This window comes from Callospermophilus lateralis, chromosome 4, assembly GCF_048772815.1.
Source record: "Callospermophilus lateralis isolate mCalLat2 chromosome 4, mCalLat2.hap1, whole genome shotgun sequence".
Lineage (NCBI taxonomy): Eukaryota > Metazoa > Chordata > Mammalia > Rodentia > Sciuridae > Callospermophilus > Callospermophilus lateralis.
Window position 1 is genome coordinate 88645900 of NC_135308.1, and position 22372 is coordinate 88668271.

Consider the following 22372-nt stretch of genomic DNA (forward strand, 5'->3'; position numbering starts at 1 on the left):
AGACAAACTTTGATGTGGGGACTGGTTAATTAAAATTTCATTTTCAGTGTACCTGAAATATTTTCATAATATTTAGTAGAAGTTTTATTAAAATATACGTGTAATTGGTGTCATACTATTACCTGTAATAGGCCAGGGGTCACGTTGTGTCTCTCAGCTCTTGTATTCTTGCAGAAGAAAATGTGAAGCAAGCAGGACACGAAATGTAGTGGAAGTATACATAGCAAAGTTTATTGGAGGAACAGGGAAAGACCCTCAAAGAAGCGGGTGGATCATCTCAAAGAAGAGAGAGATGTGGCACTCCTTTTTCCCTAGTTTTATTGGGAGGTCTTAAGGAATTTTCTAAAGAGACCTGTCCTACGGCCTCTCAATTCTTAACTGACATTAGGATTACATCAAATTTTTAATCCCTACCATGCATGGTCTTACCCACAGGTAACCAAGTGAAATCCCTGGAACAGGGTGGGAATTTTACCATTATAATTACATGCTAAAGATTGAATGGCAACTCTTGGTCATCTTGGCCTGTGCTGACTAGTTCTAATTGAAACTTGTATTTTGCAGATTTTATGGTCAGTGGGCTTTGCTTTTTAATAAGCCTATCTTCCCGAGTCTTGGAATTTTTGGTCTGTATGAAGGTCATAAAAGTCCCCCCTCAGGGTAACTTGTGTTCATCTCAGCAGTGAGGAATCTTACAATCAAGAGTCTTAAAAGAGCAGCTCCACATATAACAGGTTGTTTGCTGAGGAATGTAATATGTCCTATGGACTTAAGCCAGAGCAGGGCCACAATGTCCTCATGTCATTTGCTTTTTAAGAGAAAGCATGTGGCGGGCCTGCACATAGTCCTATCAATAGAATTATCTCTTTAGTTTCGTGTTCCTGCCACTCATTGTTGTCTTCTATTTACCAGTATCTTAATTTTTGAGGCAGTAAATTAATTAACAGTTACCTAAGTCAGTTTAATTGGTGTACACAGGTAACTGCTTCAGTAAGATGATAACTGCCAGAACCAACTGATCTGAAAAACTATCAAACATTGTACCCTCTTTAAAGGAATGTACAGGTTAAAATGATAACATTTTCAAAAATGTTAAAATGTATAACATTTTTTCATTGTCTCAGATGAGGTTGTGGACCCAGGCCAGACAGATGGGATGGTATGCTGCAAAATGCATGGCTGCAGCTAGTTTGGGAGACTCTATTGACATGGATTTCAGCTTTGAACTATTTGCTCATGTAACAAAATTTTTTAACTATAAGGTAAGATAATTAAGGAAATCATTGCTTTTTCTGTTAATCTAGTACATAAATATGATTGATCATCTCATTTTCTTACTCAAAAATTTACCTGGTTTCAGTCATTTTTACAAAAATGACATTTTCTCTTTCTTGCCAGTCAGTGTCTAGAATTGCTTTTAATTCCTAATCTTTATTATTACCGTGTTACTATATTGTTTTACAGTTAAGATGGGAAAAAAAAAAAAACTCTCCAGATTTATTTCCTATTGTACATTTCTAAGTTTTATTTGAGATTCACCTGTTAGCTGTCATACTCAATAATGAACCAGTTTCTTTCCTGTACGTTTTAGTTCTCTTTGCATCACTCCAAAGCAGGTCTTTACCTTCCTAATTTATATATAAGGAAAAATACATTTGTAAGGCTCAGAGAGATTAAATAATTTGTCCATGAAAGCTCTCAGTTTTTTCAATCTTTAAACAATGACTCCAGTCGAATATAGTTCACATATCATGTATTTCTTCACTAGACATTTTTAATATTCATGTAGATTATAAAGTACATCCCCTTATATTCTCTAGACACTTTTAATGTTAATATTATACATTAACATATTCACTGATACTTTCAATATTAGTGCAGATTATGTGGTAGTGTTATATGTAGAATAAATGCATAACATTAGAATGTTTTCTTTGGGATCCTCCCCAATGACATTTTCTGCTAAAATTTTGTTGAACAGTTTTTCTGCTGGCTATTCTAGCTTGACCCAAAGTAAATGCACAATTTTATGTTTCCTATTAGGTACTCACAAGAAACTTTTTTATCCCCATATACAGGTTGTATTGTTGGGAAAATACAATGCACAGGGCTTAGGTTCAGATCATGAATTAATGCTGAGGTGTACCAAAGGACAAGAATACGTCAAAGTCGTCATGCAAAATGGGCGAATGATGGGAGCTGTCTTAATTGGTGAAACTGATTTAGAGGAAACATTTGAAAATTTAATTCTAAACCAAATGGATCTTTCATCATATGGAGAAGATCTTCTAGATCCAAATATTGATATAGAAGATTATTTTGACTAAAATGGAAATTTCTTCAAGAACCATATAAAGGTCCAAATGAGGAAAACTGGAAGTCAGTAAAGTGAATCATTGCAATAATCTAATGATGGCCACACTGAAGTTATATATAGAAGTTATAATGATGTTAGTGGGAAAAGTATTAAGTACAATTCTAAAGACGAAATCAGTTCATATAATTTATTTATAGATACGTTTCTAACAAAAAATTGGCCCCTTATTATATAAGAAATTTTAAGTTACACATTTTTATATTTTGAACTTAAACATTTTACTTATGATTTAGCTTGGGAGCAAATTTAACCAAGTACTTATCTATTTAGCCAAAATGTATTCTAATAGACCAGATCCATTTTTGACTATAAAATGTCAAAGTAGGGATATAGTTTAAGAAAGCTTACAGTTTCATTTCCCTGAAATAGAGATGTAGCTGTAACTTATTTGCTAATATTACTTATATTGATGCCTTATTCTTTTTGAATTATAGATTTTTTTATAACCTGATGAAATCATTTACATTATTCAGCTTCAGATATCACTCACTTGTAGTGATGAGCCTGTGTCAGTTTAATAGTGCCATCAAAAAGTTACATCAAAAGAAAAAAATACACTTAGGTATACCAACTCATAAAGACTGTAAGAAAGCCAGATGAATTTATTGTCAGTTATTTTGTATTTGTAAAATTTTGCATAAAAATTACTTGTATTTCTTGTTTTATATTGTAAAATTATAATTCTTTAAAAATATTTTTTAGTTATACATGGGTATAATATCTTTATTTTGTTTATTTATTTTTATGTGGTGCTGAGGATTGAACCCAGTGCCTCAAATGTGTGAGGCAAGCACTCTACTACTGAGCCACAACCCCAGCCCCAGTAAAATTATATAATTCTTGATTCCTAATTATTGAAAGGTCTCAAATTCTCAAATCTTCACAAAAATAAGCTCTAAAAATAGTTTTCTCTATATAAAGTATCAGTGAAATTGTTGTTAAAATAAACTATTAACTACAAAAATAATGATGTGTACATGCATAAACAGTTATTGTTGTGGAAAATTCGTAATAGTTATTTCAGGCGTCATCAATTTTTCTTTTCTTAGCCCCTGTATTCTTAGAACCAGACTGTTGAAGCATGTTTGTGGACTTCTGGAAGTTACCTGAAGTTTTTCCTTCCCCCTTTTTATCAGCTTGTTCAGAATGATAAGCTTCAGATGTCTCAACCTACAAAAAATAACAAAGCAAGCAACCTGGTAAAAATTCAGCTTTTCAGTTTCTCATGAGATTAATAATCTCAAAATATTCTTTATGTATCAGTTAGCTTATTCTTCATCCAGGAGTCTAGTTTTCACCTCCAAAATTCTCCTCAATCTGAGCCTAATATAAAGAGGCCATGTTGTCTGAAAACAAACCTAAAGAAAACTTGTGGTGTCCTGAGACACGGTGGTTCCTGGCATGCTTTTGCAGGTTTGACAGTATTGGGTTTGTAACTCTGGAGTAGCATAGACAGATTTCCTAACCATTGCTGATCACAACCAGTATCAGGAGGGAAGTGGGCCTCCAAAATTGGAGTTCAAAATGGAATTCACATTCCAAAGGTTGGAAACTCCTAGTCTATGTTGGGTAGTCTAAATTATTCTACTTAATATCTCCACAGAAAATAAAGTTACACTCTCTCTCTTCCAAACTCAGAATCTAAGAAGAAAATGATTTTTCTCTTCTTGTGTTCACCAGAACACAGGAGAGAAATGCAGAAAAACATCCCATAAGCTTTCATATATTTTTAAGCACATAAAAACGGAAAGTAGCCAGTCAGTTACCTTGAAATCGCTCTGTGTGCGCTTCTTTACTTGCATAGTAATAACATGTGCTTCACTGTTCAGAAGATTAGCTTTAGGTCCTATTTTCAAGTACGATATGGTAGCATAAGCTGTAAAACTATAGTCTTCTCTGCAGATAAAGATAAAGATAAAGATAAAGGCCAACAATCAGAAAACTTCACAGGAATCACAAACTGAAATTTTTAAAAGAAATAACTACAATTTTAAATAACTATGAAATAATAAAAATACTTCTAATACTTATACAGTAGCACAATTATACTATATGAGCACAAATATAATCTTTATAAAAAATAGTTTTGCACTTTTTTGACTTACACTGTCAATCAAGGTTTGAGTTTGTTCATTAGGTAAATTGTTTTCTATAGCATTTTAAAGTTGACATGAATAACTACAAAGCCATTTATTCTATTATAATTAAAAAAACATAAAGATAACATGAAAGGACAAGAAATGGGTGTGTATATACTTAAGATACTGCTGTAGAAGAAAGTGTGCAATGATTTTCTCCAGGTCTTCACGAGGAAGTACAGGAGCAACCACACCCGCTACTCTCAGTTTTGATGCACCCTTTCCCATCCAAGAATCAATCAGTTTAAGCGGAGTGAGTTTTTCATTCAGTTCTTCTGCCTGTTTCAGGATCTTAATTAGATCTCTACAGTACTCTGTAATATTCTTTTTTTCAAATGCTACAATGAAAGAGACATGGTTATAGCTAATTGGAATTTCAAAACAAGAGCAAGGATAGGCTATCGTAAGTGGTTAAACTGGTTTAAAATTAGTTATCAATGTGAGCCACTCTTAAACATTATTATTTATTTTTTTTACTGTGTTCTAAATTAAGATGAGGCTGTTCCTCAAGTCTCTATTACTAAACCAACATTTTGTAGGATTTATAGTAATGTAAAGAAAATGCCCTGGTTATCACCAGGCTACCAGTACTATAGAAAGCATAAAGTGTCCACCAGACAGTTATTAAAAGGTATATGTTATAGGAAAGTCTGTTCCTCATACTTACTTATCTGATTCGTGTTCATTAAGCCAATTTCTAAAAACTAATATGGGTTCCTATGCCAAAAATGTTCTGGACAAATATTCCCAACTGTTAAGAGGCTGGCACTCTAAAATATCAGATTTTTGTTAACTTGGTTAGTTTAAGATAATCTAATAAACTCATAAATAACTTTCTTTAGCTGCAAAGTTAAAAGTGCAGTGACCTCCACCCAAGGCATCAGAACTAAATGAGGCTCTGTATGAAGAACTAATTAGTTTAGCTTTTCAAGAACAACATACACATACATACACAATGAAAAAGACACCACTAAGTTAGTGTCTTACTGAGTAGTTCATCATTTTGCTAAAATCTGTTTGCACTATATTTTCTTCCCAGTGACTACAAAATGTTAGAGATTATCATAGGGTTAGCTCATTCTTTTTTTTTTTTTTTTTTTTTTTAGTGTGTGTGTGTGTGTGTGTGTGTTTGTGTGTGTGGTGCTGGGGATTGAACCCAGGGCCTTGTACAAGCAAGGAAGGCACTCTTATCAACTGACCTATGTCCCCAGCCCATAGCTCATTCAAATATACAGTATTTCTATTTAGAAGAATCAAATTTTGCCTTATTTTTAAAAAATTTCACATGTCCCATACTTATATTGCTATATTGTGCATATTTACCTACTTCAAGACATTATTTTTGAATCTGGAAAATTCTAGTCATAACTTGTTTTATCTTTTTAATCCAATGGGGGTCTAATACTTCCCTTACTTAATCCTAGCTGTATACATTAGCCTACAAAGGTTTAAAAATACACACTTACAAATGTCTTTACAGCAGTTATCACACATTTTATTACATGCTTCTGAATTCCACACTTCATCGAAATGTTGAGCTATCAATACACGGCGACATCTGCAAACAAATTCAGAGGTATGGATTATTAAATGATCTAATAATAAAGTTTTTAAAAATTACTATTTCAGGATCCTTTTTGGTTCATGAGCATGGTGACTAAGTGTCTGCACTATCCTGAGATGTGCCTCCCTTTAAACCTGTGACACTGGTACAGTACCTTTCTTACAATAAAAAAAAAAGAGAAATCACTACTTCAGAGAATAGTTACCTATTCTATTATTCTTGCATTTCTACAAATTAGAAATCTATCACCGGTATCACTGGGTCAAAATGAAAGTGTCAACAGAGCTGCATTTCTTCTGGAAGCTCTAGGTGAAAACTTGTACCCTTGCTTTTCCAGTTTCTAGAGGCTGCCTGGCCCCTTCCTCCATCTTCAAAGCCAGCAATAGTGGGTTGAAGCCTTCTCATATCACATCAATCTGACCTCTCTGCCTAACTCTTCCACTTTGAAGGCCCTTTGTGGTTACACTGGACCTACCCATATGATCTAAACTAATCCCTATTCCCCTTTGTCATGTAAGGGAAGACATGAGTTGCAGCGATTAGGACAAGGCCATCGATGGGGGACCACTTTGCCTACTACATATTTTATGCTTTTTTTCATTATGTTCTTGAACATAATGTTTAAGAAGTTATCTGTTTGGTTTTGAGATCAGTATTTTAGAACTACTGGGAAAATGATCTTGACAGAAAAGTAGTTACTTGTATTTTAAATTATTGATGTTTTAGTCTAAACCTCAAAATATGTTTCATGAAAGTCTGCTGGACCTTTAAAGAAATCTTCATTTTCTTATTTCTCTTAATTAGATTACTATAGCATACATTTCAGAGAAAATGCTATATTCTATCATCGTTGGGTTACTATTCTCCATTTCAACATTTTTGAGCCCTTCTGTGTGCAGTAAAAGTACAAAGAGGATGAAGATCTAGAAGCCATCAGGAAACTATATGGTCTAACCAAATTTACCCTAAATAGATTTATATTTATTTCATAATGTGAAACATGACCTTGTCCTCAATTATTTCCTTTGCACATTGGGTGGTATAATGGCCCACGTTACTGAGCTTCGCTCTCAAAATACCTGTCATACACCTTTCTTTTTTTTCTTTCTTTCTTTCTCCCCACCCCACCCCAGGGGGGATGGGTACCAGGGATTGAACCCAGGGGTGCTTACTGGTGAGCCACATCACAGTCCTTTTTTATTTTGAGACAGGGTCACGCTAAATTGCTTAGAACCCTGCTAAATTGCTGAGGCTGGCTTTGAACCTTCAACCCTACTACTGTAACCTGCTGACCACTGGGATTACAGGCATGTACCACCATGCCTGGCCAATACTCCTTTTCAAAATTATTATAGCATGTAGCTGTTACACCACACTGCCAGAGGAAAAAGGCTTCAATTCATTGTCAATGTGTATCAAAATCTTCAGCTAAACAATTAATTTAGATAGAGCATCTTTCTTGAATTAATAAAAATCATTAGAAGGTTGATACACTGGTTCCTGCTTCCAAATATCTGCTTTTACAGATTTGGGTATTAATACCAATTTACTTAGTAAGTATTCAAATAATATTGTACAATTTAATATCATGCTTTTCTTTAATAGTTTTAAAACAGACATGTAGCTTACTTGCTTATGTTTTGGCAGTATGACACCATCTCATAAAGCTTCTGTTGTCCCACATTTTCCATGACCACCATTGAACTTACTCTGAATATATCTCCAAAGCCATAATACAAAATGCAGTCTGCTCTCATGTCATCTCGACCTGTGGTTTGAGAAATCCGTGAGATTGCATGATTACTTATTTTAAAAACACACATGAAAAAATGATAAATATGTAAAATAGGCTGGCAAAGTTTTAAACTACATCTAGAGATTTTAGAGATGTGAAAATTATTTTTAACAGCTACTCTCAAGTTTTTAAAAAAAATCACTAAAAAGACTGAACAACAATCATATTAAGTTAAAAATGTGCCCTTAAGTGACCTAGTTGAGTCCAGAGTATCAGATTATCTTGGTACACACAAGAAACAATTCTTAACACCTCAATAGGATATAAGTAACATGTTCCCTATGAAAATAAATCTGCTAAAAAGATTGTTCTAAAAGTATTACCTGATAAAGATTAAAAATACAGAATTATTAAATGTGTATGATGTGTCTTCTAGAAAAGTATTCTAAAAATAACTTCTGGTTGTAAGTTCTACATACCTGCACGTCCACTCTCTTGGTAATAATTTTCCATGGATTTGCTCATTGAATGATGAATAACAAACCTCACATCTGGTTTATCAATTCCCATTCCAAATGCAACTGTTGCCACTACTACCTAAAATGTTTTAACATGTCTATCAGTTAAGTCAAGTTTAAATATTTTAAATTAGGCTTCTATTGAAAATATAATCTTAACCTGAAGTTCATTGGCTGACCATCTTGTGTGAACCTTGGTCTTATCTTCTGGTTCCATATTGGCATGGTAAGAACCTGCATGAATTCCCAAATTCTGCAAACTAACCGTTACCTGTTCAGAGTCTTTCTGAGAAAAACAGTATATGATTCCTACAACCAAATATAAAATATGATCATGTATTAGACATACATAAATAGTACCTTCCTCAGAGACCATTTTCAAAACACACACAAGCCACTAATTAATACAATACACAGGTGGAAAAAATTCCAAGGCCCTAAGAATATATTTATTGACTTTTGGGTATAATGGAAGATTTGATCACCAGCTTTCTCTAAAGCAGAAATGAGCCCTGAGCTACCAGTTTTAGTTACCATTACCTGTTTTCTCTCTCCACCCGTATCTCCTAATACATAATATTTCTCACACTGATGTCCCACAGCTCCATAAAATGTTAGTAAGTAGCTGGGGGTCTGGGGGTCTGGGGGTGGGGAACAATGCATTCCACAAAGTTAAATAGGCTCTCTACCTTCAGGGCTGGTCAGAGCTTCCCGTGTGCTGACATAACCCCCTATTAACCCTCCAAGAAGGATAAATAACCACAGCCTTTCTCTAACTTACTCGACCCTGGAACTCCTTTTACCCAGGACACACATTACCATCTCCTGAAAATCTAGACAACAGTTTTAAAATGCTCCTTTTAAACAAACTCTTTGCTTCAATATCATTTGCCTAGTCATCAATTCTGGAATGCATATACACATACTCTCAATTTCATCTCTGCCTAAACTATTAAATATGTACTATTTATTTCTTTAATGTGTTCTTTAGACACATTATTTTGTAACCCTTTAGACATCAACGCTTAACCCTTTATTTTGTATTATCTAAAGTCTATGCCACTGAATTAATATTGTCATTAGGTGCATTCTAAAGCAATTAAGTATTAATAACCATAATAATTCAGGCAGTTCTGACTGATAATCTGTGACATACACAAAGGTCTTAGCATGTTTCCAGAGTCACCAAGTGAATTAATTTTATCACAACACTTTCAAGTATCTTCTGCCACATGCTAATATATTTAGTAATTAATCAGTATAATTACCAGGATACTATTACTTTTTGAAAGTCCCCAAAGTTTTACTTGCTTTTATATTACCTGATTGTCCTTTGTATCTCCCATTGATGAGCTTTACAATGTCCTCAATAAAATCTTCAGTATTTGAAGGCTTTTGCCGAACCTAGAAAAAAATTATCTTATTAAAAAGTTAAAGAGAAGTACCATCCAAGTAGCCATTTACTCACAACTTTTGAAGTCCAATTCTTTCATGAGCATAGTAGTTTTTTCCATTACTCTTTTACTTGTTCCATAAGCCATATGACTTATTTCTGCCACCTCCCAGACTCTCTTGATTCTTACTTTTTCATTTGCTAGAGATGAGGAGACCTTTTTATTTTCTAATGCTACTTTTATGAAAACATACACCACAAATAAATAACTATTCAGTTAAAACAGAAGAAAGATTGCATCTGTTCCTAAAAGGGTTAGAAAGAAAGAAAGGACAGCAACTGGGTTATTTTATTTTCAGTATGTAGTAAATAAAATCTACATGGGGGTACTGGCAAACCTCTAGTATTTTTATTGTTTAGTAATTAATTTCCACAAAGATGTCAGGTCCATGATCTCATTCCTCTCTCCATCCTTGTACAAGAAAGAATGTAAACAACTTGAACAAATACATGACTTCTTATTTTATTTTAAAGGTAATATCACCCAACAAGGCAGTATCTTCTACTTAATCTAATTAAAAGATTATATAGCACCAGAGATATGTGAATAAGATACCAATTAATGAATCTGCTTCTAATTATCTACTGATGTTAAACCTTTTTGTATTTTTAAACTGTTGCTCATGTAAATAAAAACAGACACAATGAAAAAGCATAATTTCTCTGCTATAATTCTTCACAAAAGTAATAAATTGACAAAAGTTACATACCTCATAGTAAAGATTTGGACGATTAAAAGAAGCTGTAAAAGTAAAACACTTTTCAACACACAAAATTTTCTGAGCATCTTTCAAAACATGATTTGTTGCAGTTGCAGTCAGCCCAATTAGTGATGTATTAGGAAACTGTCGCTTCAAGATACCAAGTGCCTTATAATCTGAAAAAGATAAATAAAGTGCCCTTCTTTCTATACTCAAAGGATTAGAGTAAATTATACCCTCAACTTTATGTAGATAAATCAATGACTCATATAATTTTATTTCATAGCTCTCTATAACATTAAATTTGCTATTGCCTACTATTCTTCTTGAATAGGTAGATTTTTTTACACTTTTCTTCAGAAACACTGTTGTTGGACATAGGCAGAACTCCGTTGAAGAGAAAGAAACCAAACATTCCATCAACTATGCATTCATCTATACCTGCTGAACAACAGACTCATGAGATAGTGGAAATAGCCATAATATTTGGTTCTGTTACTATCAACAAAAGATAAAAGAAACCACTGGTCAAAACTTTTCTACCACCTACTTCATCCAAAAGTGGCAAAAAAAAAGTGGTGAGGGCACTGCTTGCAACAGAACCTATTTCAGGGAAACCATTCTGGACTCATACTTGTCATACATATTTAAATCACTACGTAAGAGATCCTTCATTTCCCTCAGTACTCAAAATGTGTGGTAACTGCTAAGATAGATGGTAACTATGAACACATGGAGGAGGAAGCAACTTCTTGTGATGTTGTGCAGATTTCAAGGAGATAACATTTGAGTTGGGTCATGAAGAACAGACAGAAGTTCGCTTAACAGGGAAGAACAACAGCAAGCAGAGGACGCAGCACGTACAATGTAAATGCATTGGCATGAAATCACTCAGCATGTTCAGAAAACAGCAAGCATTTCAGTGGGGCTACACCACAGGGTGTTGTGCTGGATGATTTGTCCAATCCATTAGGTAGGGATTCTGTGTTCCAGAATTCCTTCTATGTGGAGTTCTAAATTTGAGCCGACCTAAAAGAGGAACTTGTTTAAGACTTGGGAGGCGAAGTGAACTAGCTGCCATTACTCTTTGAAGGTCTTTCCACGCAGAGAGGACCATGGATAGATGCAGAAGTGCCAAAGAGCACAAATAAGACTTAAATTTCAGAATTATTCTTTAGTGGCAATGCCAAGGATAGGCTAGAGCAGAAAAGACTTAAGAGAGGGAAACCAGTTAAAAAATGACAGTAATAGGCAAGAAAACAAATAATAGAGAATATGAAATAAGCCATGACACTACAGATAAATCAGAAAGAAAAAAATATAAGGGAAACATATCAACTCAACCCTCACAGATCCTTGTGACTATTAGGACATGGAGGGGGCAGAAGTTGGGGAAGGACAGGGGATGAGTCCTGTTAATCAATTCATCAACAGATAAATGTTGACCGATAACATCTCTAAGCACTAGAAATAAAATGGTAAGCAAGACATACACAGTTATAATCCAAGGGGAAAACCCACACAATATAAGGAATAAAGCACAAAATATGCTATTATCAGAGAGTGATATCTACCCATAGTGATAAGCCCAATAGAGCTGAAGCTGAAAGAGTGAGAGAGGAAAACTAGCAAATCAGGTAGACACATAGGAAATAAATCATATATTGCCTAACAGGCCCAAATAAAGAACTCTGAATTTTACTCTAAGTACAGAAAAGTTGCTGAGCAGTTTAGGTGCAAATTAACATGATTTGATGTATATCTGGGAAAGATCACTTTGGTTGCTATATGGAAAATAAACTATACAAGGGTTAGTTTAAAATCAGAGTATCTCATTGGGCTGTTGGAGTACCAAGGCTGCCCCTGAGAAACTGGTAGTCTGGGTAGATTAAAGGCATCTTTAAGTGAAAACGTCTTAGGGACCCCCAAGGAACTGATGAAGTTAAGTGTGCCATTATTAATGAATGCTGTTCAAAACAACATGACTTTCCTAGCTCTCAGCAATCTGGATGTAGCACTATTCCAGTTGACCTACCACTTGAAGATTCCCTGTACTACTGTATGTACTGCTTTAATGTGAATGTGGATCATCAGCAAATGATAGTGGATTTCAGTTTCTATGCTGTGTGGTGGAGTCACACTTGTATAGTGGAAACCAGCCCAAGCTACAAAAGTTGTGGTGGAACAGAATCCATTATTAGGGTTTGGTGCTATAGCAATTGCTATTTTGTGATTAGGATTTGCAGGAGTGTATTTTGAAAAAGTCTTGAAGACTTCAGATACTTCCCTTTGAGTGAGAAACATTCAAATGTATGTATTTATCAGGAATTGCTATGACATTACTTGGTGGCTACTTGTCAAATGCAGCTAAAATTTTTTAAAAAAGGATTTTCTTTCTATGGTTACACATATTATGTCTGGTTTGTCATCTTTCTTGCAAGTGTTGGAGGTCTCTATACTTCTGCTGTGGTCAAGTATAAAGACATCATGAAAGGCTCTTCTGCAGCAGCCTCCACTGACCTTTCTACCACTGCTTCAGTGACACTGCTTGGATTACAGATTAGCTTTGCTCTGGGTATGATCTGAAGGGGTATACCCTTCTTATATGTGTTTCCATCTATCTCTATGGACTACCTAGCAAGACACGACACATCCAACAAGGAGAAACAGCTTCAAAAGACAGAATCATTGAAGTGTAATTTGAGCCTCAAGAGAGATTTATACTATGACTAAATCATTTGCATTAAACTAGAGCCTTAAGTCAATCTTGGATGGTAGCTTAAATAGATAACAAAATAAATAATATAGCACAAGAATCAAGAAGAAAGTTGTGAGTGAACTGATATAAAGACTTAATTTGGGCCTTTCTGGGGTCGAGCTGTATTGTTTTAGAATAAAGGAATTTTACTACTGTACATATAAATAGTGTATATAAAAAGTATGGAGATGGCATGGTATTAAAATCATGTGAAGCTACAATATTCAAGTAACAAGTTGTGGGACAATGTTTGAGGGTTAAAGTGCCAAAGCCATTCCTATACTAATAGTTCTCTTGTTGAGGTACCAGGGGAGAAGAATGGCCCGTCCTTGTTCTCCAAATCATATACCATATCATGTTCTAGCAGTAGTAAAGACCTAACTCTTTTTGAGGCAGAAACCACACAGGCTGGTTCAGAAACAAACCGAATGTGTAACTTCTCAAATAGAATCTATTTCATAATTCACACACAATGATTTCTGAGTGGTGACTAAGTACTCCTTAATGCTGCGTTTTTGCTATCCATTGACTGGTTCATGGTTCATATTTCTTTGCTCTTAGATGATGTACTTTTTTTTTCAAAAAAAAAAAAAAAAGACTTCTAATATATAAAGTATGGCTAAATGTTGGGCTCTCAAAAAAAAAAAAAAAACAACCCTGAAAACAAAGCCCAGTTAAGAGAGTTATTACAATAAACCAGTGGAAAGAAGCCTACTTGGACTTAAAAGATAACAACACAAACAAAGAGAAATAGATACATTTGAAACTCACTTTAGAGGTAGAGCTACCAGGACATGGTGGGTTAATCTGCAGAGATAAGATAAGACAAAGATGATGTGTCACCATGAAGTTATTTTTCTCAGCTCCAACCCTAACCTTCCATACCCTTCCTTTTGATGCAGGGGTAGGAACTGCACATTACATGCCAGCTTTGCCAGGTGGTCTGACAGGACAGACCACCAGTTGTTTGCTTCCTGTAGGTTTGCTCCTGTTCCCATAAATGTCACTGCAGCAGCACTGTCTGTCCTCAGAAGCAGCTGAACACAGTTGGCAGTATTTCCAACCTTTAAAGAAGCATCTTTATGAATCCACTGCACTTCTGCCACTGCCAAAATTCCAGCACCAAGGAACCATTCCTCCTTAGAGGTCCAAGGACCAATTCCACAAGGCCCCTCCTCTAAGTTTCTAAATTCTATTACTTATATTACTTTTATTCCTATGCTCTAGTCCTATGGATGGTAGTTGCTTCTTTCAATTTTTATTTCTATGATATCTTTTAAATTCTTTACTTTTTGAGTTATCTATTTAATCACCTTTTACATAGTTAACAATTCTTCATATAAAATTCTCTGTGTTCAAATAACAAATGGTTCCTGTCTCCTGGTTGGACCCTGAATGATATGCATAGTCAGCCCTCTGTATCAGTGAATTCTATATCCAAACTAAATGTAGGTCAAAAACATTTGAAAAAACGTTTGTATCTGTATAGAACAAACACAGACATTTTTTTATCATTATTCCCTGAACAATACAGTATAGTAATTATTTATATAGCATTTACATGCTATTAGGTATTATAAATAGAGATGATCTAAAGTATACAGGATGATGTATATAGTTTATGTACAAAGACCATACCACTTTTTATTCAAGGGACTTGAGTATGTGTGGATTTTGGAATCTGTGAGAATCCTGAAACCTCTATAACTGCTAAAATTTTGCTTGAACTAATATGTGTTTGAATGAGTTTTTAGAAATGAAAGACTGAAAGGGAAATTATATAAGAAGAAGAGTTGGAAGGAACAAAGGCAGCCAAGAAAGGAGAGGAGAAAAAAAATCAAAAGTTCTTGGTGAGGACATCTAGAAGAACAAATACTGATTCCCAGTTGCAAAATAGAAGGAAAATGAGCAGTTCTTTGAAGTGGAATTTAGTGTTGGTCCTCTAATTAACATTCACATTTCCAATAAACAACTAGGAATATAAATTTGAAATTTAAAAGTAAGATAATTAGATGTGGGAATAATTGATTATAGCATGGAAGCCAGTCTGTGAGACAATATTAGTCATGATAATACAAATGCAATGGTAAAAATCCGTAAGTGCTCAGACTGCTCAGGTTGAAAATATAGGACAAGAGTCATAGATCAGATATCTTCAGTGGCTGTCAGATAAGAAATGTGTGGAGTAATATGGTTAAGATAGAAGGGTTCTTAGTAAAATGAAGAGTATATATCCTGCCTATGGTATTTAATCAATTTTTTTTAAAAAAACAATGCCCAAAATAATCCATAAACTAGACAAGTCTTCAATTCACGAGTTCACTATCCCTGGAGAAATGTAAAAAAACAGTAAAGATTCCTAGGGAACACTAATGTTTAAGGAGGGAACAAAGAAAGAACAAAGGGAATAAAAACAGGAAGAAATTCAAGGGTGTAATATTACAGAAACAAGGAAGGAGAAAGCAGCAAAGTGAGAGGTGAAGACAGTGAATAGTAGTGAACTTAAGTGGGAAGAGGAATGAAGACCAGACTGCCGGATTAAGCCACTGGAAGCAGAGTCTGCTGACCTGATTCAGTACAGTGGTGGTGGCACTGTATTCCTTTAAAAAGGAATAAAGGTGAGAAATGGAGATGGTGAGTGATGGGGAAGGAAATGCAGAAATAGAATACATAAGTGTTGATATCTTAGAAAGGTCAACAGGGTGTTTGAGCTTCTGTTTTTGTTTTCAGGATGGGATCAGTGAGACTGCAAGTGCAGGAGTGAGGAACTTGGTAGAAAACAATCTCCAGAAGGCAGGAAAGGATGAAGTGAAAGTGTCTTTTTTTTTTTTTTTTTTTTTGCTTAAAAGAGGAAAAAGAAATAAATACCAATGTTTGGAAGGAGAAGAAAGAGATGTTCATATTTGACGGCACCTATTTTCTGGGAAGTAGGAGGCATCTACTGGGTTTGGGTCAGGCCTAGAGGGAAAGTTAGTGATAGGAAAAGCTTGCTGGATGCAATGTATAAAGGAGCTGAAATAGGAGCAAGTAAAAGGATAGCTAAGCATGATAAAAGGCTGAACTGGAGTGGAAATTAATGCAGCTATTTAATTTTTTTTTTTCTTCTGACAATGTTTAGCATCAAACAGCAGGAATAGGGAAAGCAGAGTCTGCATGGAGCCAGCCATCTCCATTTGGCATGGGCCTGAATAGGCTGATAAAATGGCCAAGCAATTCAGGAAAAATACAAAAGGCAAGTGGCGACAGGAATCTGAGTGGGGGAAAGTATGATCAATGCAGGGATGGATGGAAGCCATGAACAAATAAGCAGGAATTAAAAGAAACCTGGGAGGTCCTCTGAGTGTGAAAAGCCTCAGAGAGAAATGAAATTGAAGTCAGGGAGTAAGATTTTTGAATATAAGATTTTTTTTGCATAGAACAATTCTGAGTAACTTACTTTAGGCTATGATTTATAGATTCGATTGGTAAAGTGAAGATAGGAGTTACTAAAATATCTCATCAGACTTTGGCAGTGAAAAGTTAGGTAGGATGTTAAAGACACCCAAATGATAACAAAAGAAGACAACTTTGAAGTGGATTTAAATTCCTCATCAAATGTAAGGGAGTACTAGGAGATCATAAATTCCACAGAGATATATAATATTGACTAATTAAAACATGTTTCAGAAGATAATTGGACTAAATATTGCAGTGAGAAATAAGGAGATTAAAGACTGTGCCTCTTGGCCTCCTCACATTAACACAAGGACAAATGGGTAATAACTACCAGACAGGATAATGTTAATGGAAGAAGAGATTTTCACCATGTCAAGCTAAGTTAGAATATGGTCCATAATACCAAGGGGTTTCAAGGTAAAACCTACATACCAGGTCTGAAATCATGTCCCCACTGACTACAGCAGTGAACTTCATCCACAGCGATTCGAGTAAATCTCCTTGCTTCATAGGCTTTCTCTAGTCTTGACATAAACATTTTGCTTTTTGCAATTTTCTCCGGAGTCACATAAATTAGCTTTAACTTGGAGTTTTTATTTACCATTTCAGCATGAACCCATTTCACATGCTCCTATTAAAAGGTAAAATAACCACAATTATAGTAGAATTTAAGTTAACAGACTGCAATACCAACTGGAAAATGAAAACATTCATCACTCAAAAGCAACAGCCTGGGGCTTTTCTAGGAGCAGATGTTTGGTTCATTAAAATTGAAACCACATCCCTATACTAAATCATGGCAGCTGTGCAAACAGCATTCTAGTGATTTACTTACATCCACATTGTTGATGGTAAAAGAATAACCTCACTTGGCAAAAAAAAAAAAAAAAAAGAATGAAAATACATGAAGATTCTGCAATAAAGAACATTTATTCTATAATTCAAGTTACTTCAGAGGTTGAGGCAGGAGGATCACAAGTTTGGTGCCACCCTGGGTGATTTAGCAAGATCCTGTCTCAAAATAAAAAGGGCTGGCTGGGTAAACAGCTCAGTGATATAGTGCTTACCTAGTACAAATTGAGGCCCTGGGTTTAATACCCAGTATTTGGGGAATAGAGGGTGGGCCAGCATTTATTATATGAAGGTATAATTCTAAATTGTTCATAATATATCCTGAAATGTGAGTCAAATGCCACAGCTGCAATTAAAACATGGGTTTTGTTAATCTTAACATCATATTAATAATCACTTTATATATCTGTGAACAAAGTTTATTGATTAACTATTCTGGGGATGCTATTAAACCTTTGAGCTCTTTATTTAAACATATAGACCACTAGGTTTTACATAGTATTAATCATTAAATTATTGTTTTCTAAAATAAAATTATAAATAATAAAACAAAATTAAAAGGTAACAGTTATTAGTACCTTAGTGTTGATATTATTTTACACATAGAGTTTATATTTTCCCTTCTAACCTAATGAGAACCAAAAAAATAATTTTTAAAAGATGATGGCAAATGGGAAAGGAAGAGACAGTCAAAACTGCTTTCATTGTCTGAGCAAAGAAGTAGTTTGTTAAATCCTGCAGTTATTCTAGGATGTGTCCTCTTTTTTTTTTTTAATCACTCTAACTTTTAAAGCAATATCGATATGGCATGACTTTATAATTTTCTGCAACTTTCTAAGCTACTTTCTATTACTAATACTTTTTTTTTTCAGTTTAAAGGAAGTATAATATTAAAGACAATTTCACCCAGATTCATTCTGCTGAAAGAGAAAACAGACATAAGAGTTTAAATAGAGCAAAAAAATGGAAAAACTAAGGGACCACAGTTTTTGGAGATACTGCTGATTACAGGTCTGGGCAGGAAACAAACAAAATGAAAATGAATTATCTTACTGTGAAAGAAATCAAGGATTTCATAGGGTCAAATAAAAAGATCCAGGAGCCATCTTAAATGGCTCTCACTAGCCAAAGACAAGACTACTTCAGCATAATGACCATGCTATCTCCCCTGCCAGGTAAATATCCTCAGGCCTTTTTATTTTAAGACAGAGTCTCTCTAAATTGCTTAGGACCTGGCAAAGTTGCTGGCTTTGAACTTGCAACCCTCCTGCCTCAGCCTTCCCAGCCACTGGGATTATAGGCATCACCAAGCCCAGCTCAGATTTTTTAGATATGAAGGTAGCATTGCACTTACACGTCTTTTTGAAGTTAGAGATACATATTGAAGATTTTACAATTAAAATATGAGGCCTGGTAGGAATGGAACCACCATATAACCCAGCTATACCATACTCCTCAGTATTTTTCCAAAAGAATTAAAGTCATCATACTTTAATATATGATTTATGCATACCCACATTTATAGGCAGCACAATTCACAATAGCCAAACTATGGAACAAGCCTAGGTGTTCAGCAACTGAAGAATGAATACAGAAAATATATACATACATAAAGACAAATTATGGCATTTTCAGGAAAACTAATGGAACTAGAGATCATTGTTAAGTGAAACAAGTCAAACTCAGAAGGTTAAGGGTCATATGTTTGCTCTCATATGTGGAAGCTAGAGAGGATTTAAAGGGGGAAAAAAAGATGAGAGTAGATCTCATGAAAAATCAAAGGGAGATCAGTACAGGAAAGACACAAGGGTGGAAGGTAGGGAGAGAGAGAGGGAGGGAGAAGTGCTGAAGGAGTGATATTGGCCAAATTATATTGTTATATTGAGTGCTGTATGCAAATACAAATAAATATGTAAAAACAAATCCCATCAATATGTACAACTATAATGCACCAATTTTAAAAAATGTGGGAAAAAAATAATATAAGGCCTAGGATTTGTTTCAGATAAATAAACTAAGGGAAATAGCGTAGGGAAAACTGGGGAGATACCCTTAAAAACATATTGGACATACATTGATAAATATTAATGGTAATAATGGATACATGGCCATTTTTATACTATTACCCTATTTTGGTATAGTTTTGAAGATATCAATAATATGATTTTAAAAAGAGTAACAGGGAACTGGAATCCAACACTTCCATGCCTTAGGCACATAAAAACTGTGTGCTCTTTTTCCTGTATTTAAAAAAATAATGTTGGGAAACACTCTCTTCTACAGACGAGGATACATTCCCAAACCAAAAAAATTCCATAGGTAATCCATGTCTTTTTAGTAACTTATTTTTTTTGTATTTAACTGATTATATAATTAAACATTTTTCCTATTTTAAAATAAACATGTCAGTAAATGTTTCCTATAAAGTACCAGATAGTAAATATTATATTTTATGGGCTATATGGTCTCTACTACTATTCAACTCTGCCATTATAGTGTGAAAGCATCCATACATAATATGAGAATGGTTGTGCTCCAATAAAACTTTATTATGAATGCTGAAATGTGAATTTTAAATATTTTTTATAATTCACATTCACAAAATACTGTTCTTTTTTGATGTTGTTTTTAACCATTTAAAAATATAAAAACATGCAAGGCCCTAGCTTCCATCCCCAGTACTGTGGGGAAAAAAAATATATGTATATATCATTCTTAGCTCATCGGACATACAAAGATAGGCTGTGGGACAGAACTGACCCATGAGATGTTCTTTGTATCTCCTGATTTAAACAGTTAACATTTTACAGTTTTATAGGCAATTCAACTATAGCCAAGACTCCTACTTCACTGAATTAAAAAAAAAAAAAAAAAACCCACAGAATTCATACCTTAGAACTAGAAGCATTTAACATGGTAGCAGAAATTCCTAATTGTTTTAAAACCATTAATTGGTCTTCCATAAGAGAGATCAATGGGCAAATCACAAGTGTAAATCCTAAAAGAAGAAGGAGGGACAAAAAAAAAAAAAACTTTAAATTTTACACTATCACCAGAATGACCTGTAACCATTCACTTTCTTTTCTTTACTATAACTTGTGGGCCTACCCATCCTCTGAATAGAGGATCTTCAATGCAGTTTTATCAATATACTGCCTATTTCTTACCCACATTAATACCAAAAATAGATATGAGTAAATGACCAAACAAGGTGAGGATAAGGCAAATAAACAAATATAAGACAGAAACTTCTACCCTTATTCAGTCCTATAAAAATAGATTTTAACATTGTTGTTTTTTTTTTAAAGTCTTCCCTCTCTCTCTTTTTTTTTTTTTTTTTTTTTTTTTTGAGAGAGAGAGAGAGAGAGAGAGTTAGTTTTAATATTTATTTTTTAGTTTTCGGCGGACACACATCTTTGTTTGTATGTGGTGCTAAGGATCAAACCCGGGCCGCACGCATGCCAGGCGAGTGCGCTACCTCTTGAGCCACATCCCCAGCCCAGATTTTAACATTTTGAATGTTTAATTTACTTTCATTTTAAACAGTGTTAGTAAACTCAATAATATAATATAAATCAGGTCAAATTCTAAACAGTTATATTAGGGAAAAATTATTCCACAGCATTCCAAATGAAAACAGCAGTCTACATAATTAAGAAGGAGATTTGCGTGAGTATTCTACTTTTTGCCCCAGATTAAATTATTCTGAGTAGGGATCAGTGATTAGTGTATTGACTGAACGAAGTTCTAATAATACCCTCCCTCTCACCTATAAATGAAATTGTTTACAAGAGCAATTCTACATTTTGTTGAAATTATATGATTTAATATTTCTGCAACTTATTTGCTACAATAACCTCTGGCAGAGTGTACATACGTTTAAAAATACAAACTTAAATTATAAAGTTTATCAGGGATTTTGCTCTCTCAATTATTTTCTGTACTTCTCCCTCATTACTGGCATCTATTCATTGCATTTAACCATGGTCAAGTCTCTCTCATTTTCCCAAAAGCAAGACACCTGCTAGGGTCTGAATGTTGGTGTCCTCCCTACATTCTTATGTCAGAACCTAACACCCAGTATGACAGTAATAAAAGGCAATGTCTTTTCGAAGTCATTAAATAATGAAGGCACAATGGGATTAGTGTCTTTATAGAAGAGGATAAAGGACATGTCTCTGCCCCTTTCTGTCATGTGAAAATGCAGCAAGGAAGGTACCATCTGTGAGGAACAAGCACTCACTTGACGCCAAATCTGCTGGTACCTTAATCTTAGACTCCCCAGTCTCCAGAACATATTATTTATAAGTTATCCTTTCTCTTCTTTCTTTAATAGACACTCTTTTCCAAAAGGCATTCCACACTCACCAGTCCTACCTCCACAACTCCTACTTACTTCAAAGCCATTGTTATTTTGTTTCCACTGAACCTTCTGACTGAAATTGCTCTAGCTAAGGTAAAAAATGAGTCCCCTGTCACTATACCAAGAGGAATTTCTAAGTCCTTATTTTATTTGACCAACAGACATCACTATTGCCAACAGACATCGCTATTGACCCTCCCTCTTTCTAACACTCCCTTCCCAAGGCTTCTAATGATACTACACTCTCTCAATTATCCTCCTACACTTTGCTCATCCTTCTCAACCCTTCCCCTGCAAGCCTCTTCTTCTCCATTAACCCCTCAACTCTTAGCACTCAGATGTCTGTTCCAAGGCCCTCTTCTCATGTTGTCCTGAATTACTCCCATGGCTCCAATGGCCATCTCTATGTTAACAGCTTCCAACTAATCTATCTCAGATCTCCCACTCAAGCTTTAGACCCAAAATCCTACCACACAGA

General features: G+C 34.7%; 2 protein-coding genes, 1 non-coding gene and 1 pseudogene across 4 annotated transcripts in view; 3 read left to right on the top strand and 1 right to left on the bottom strand.

Moving 5' to 3' along the window:
- The window catches only part of Pyroxd1 (pyridine nucleotide-disulphide oxidoreductase domain 1), a 28484-nt gene extending 25038 nt beyond the window's left edge, over positions 1-3446 (top strand). Inside the window, exons 11-12 of one of the 2 annotated variants that reach the window (XM_076854169.1) lie at positions 1125-1262; positions 2079-3445. In XM_076854169.1, the coding sequence (XP_076710284.1) occupies positions 1125-1262; positions 2079-2327 (387 nt within the window). In that variant the 3' untranslated portion in view covers positions 2328-3445. Of the gene's footprint in view, positions 1-1124; positions 1263-2078 lie in introns of both variants that reach the window. The other variant, XM_076854170.1, reaches the window with a different exon arrangement.
- Recql (RecQ like helicase) overlaps positions 2953-22372 on the bottom strand; it is a 33468-nt gene continuing 14048 nt past the window's right edge. Inside the window, exons 5-15 of the mRNA XM_076854168.1 lie at positions 20423-20529; positions 17112-17310; positions 10496-10662; positions 9655-9736; positions 8493-8641; positions 8294-8411; positions 7709-7847; positions 5982-6073; positions 4634-4853; positions 4144-4273; positions 2953-3547 (exon numbers count right to left, since the gene is read on the bottom strand). Coding sequence (XP_076710283.1) covers positions 3398-3547; positions 4144-4273; positions 4634-4853; positions 5982-6073; positions 7709-7847; positions 8294-8411; positions 8493-8641; positions 9655-9736; positions 10496-10662; positions 17112-17310; positions 20423-20529 — 1553 coding nt within the window. The 3' untranslated portion in view covers positions 2953-3397. The remainder of the gene's footprint in view (positions 3548-4143; positions 4274-4633; positions 4854-5981; positions 6074-7708; positions 7848-8293; positions 8412-8492; positions 8642-9654; positions 9737-10495; positions 10663-17111; positions 17311-20422; positions 20530-22372) is intronic.
- On the top strand, positions 6146-6243 carry LOC143398761 (small nucleolar RNA U13). The gene has a single exon (XR_013091352.1). It is a non-coding gene; the product is annotated as a small nucleolar RNA U13 (small nucleolar RNA).
- On the top strand, positions 12468-13185 carry LOC143396767 (CMP-sialic acid transporter pseudogene; annotated as a pseudogene).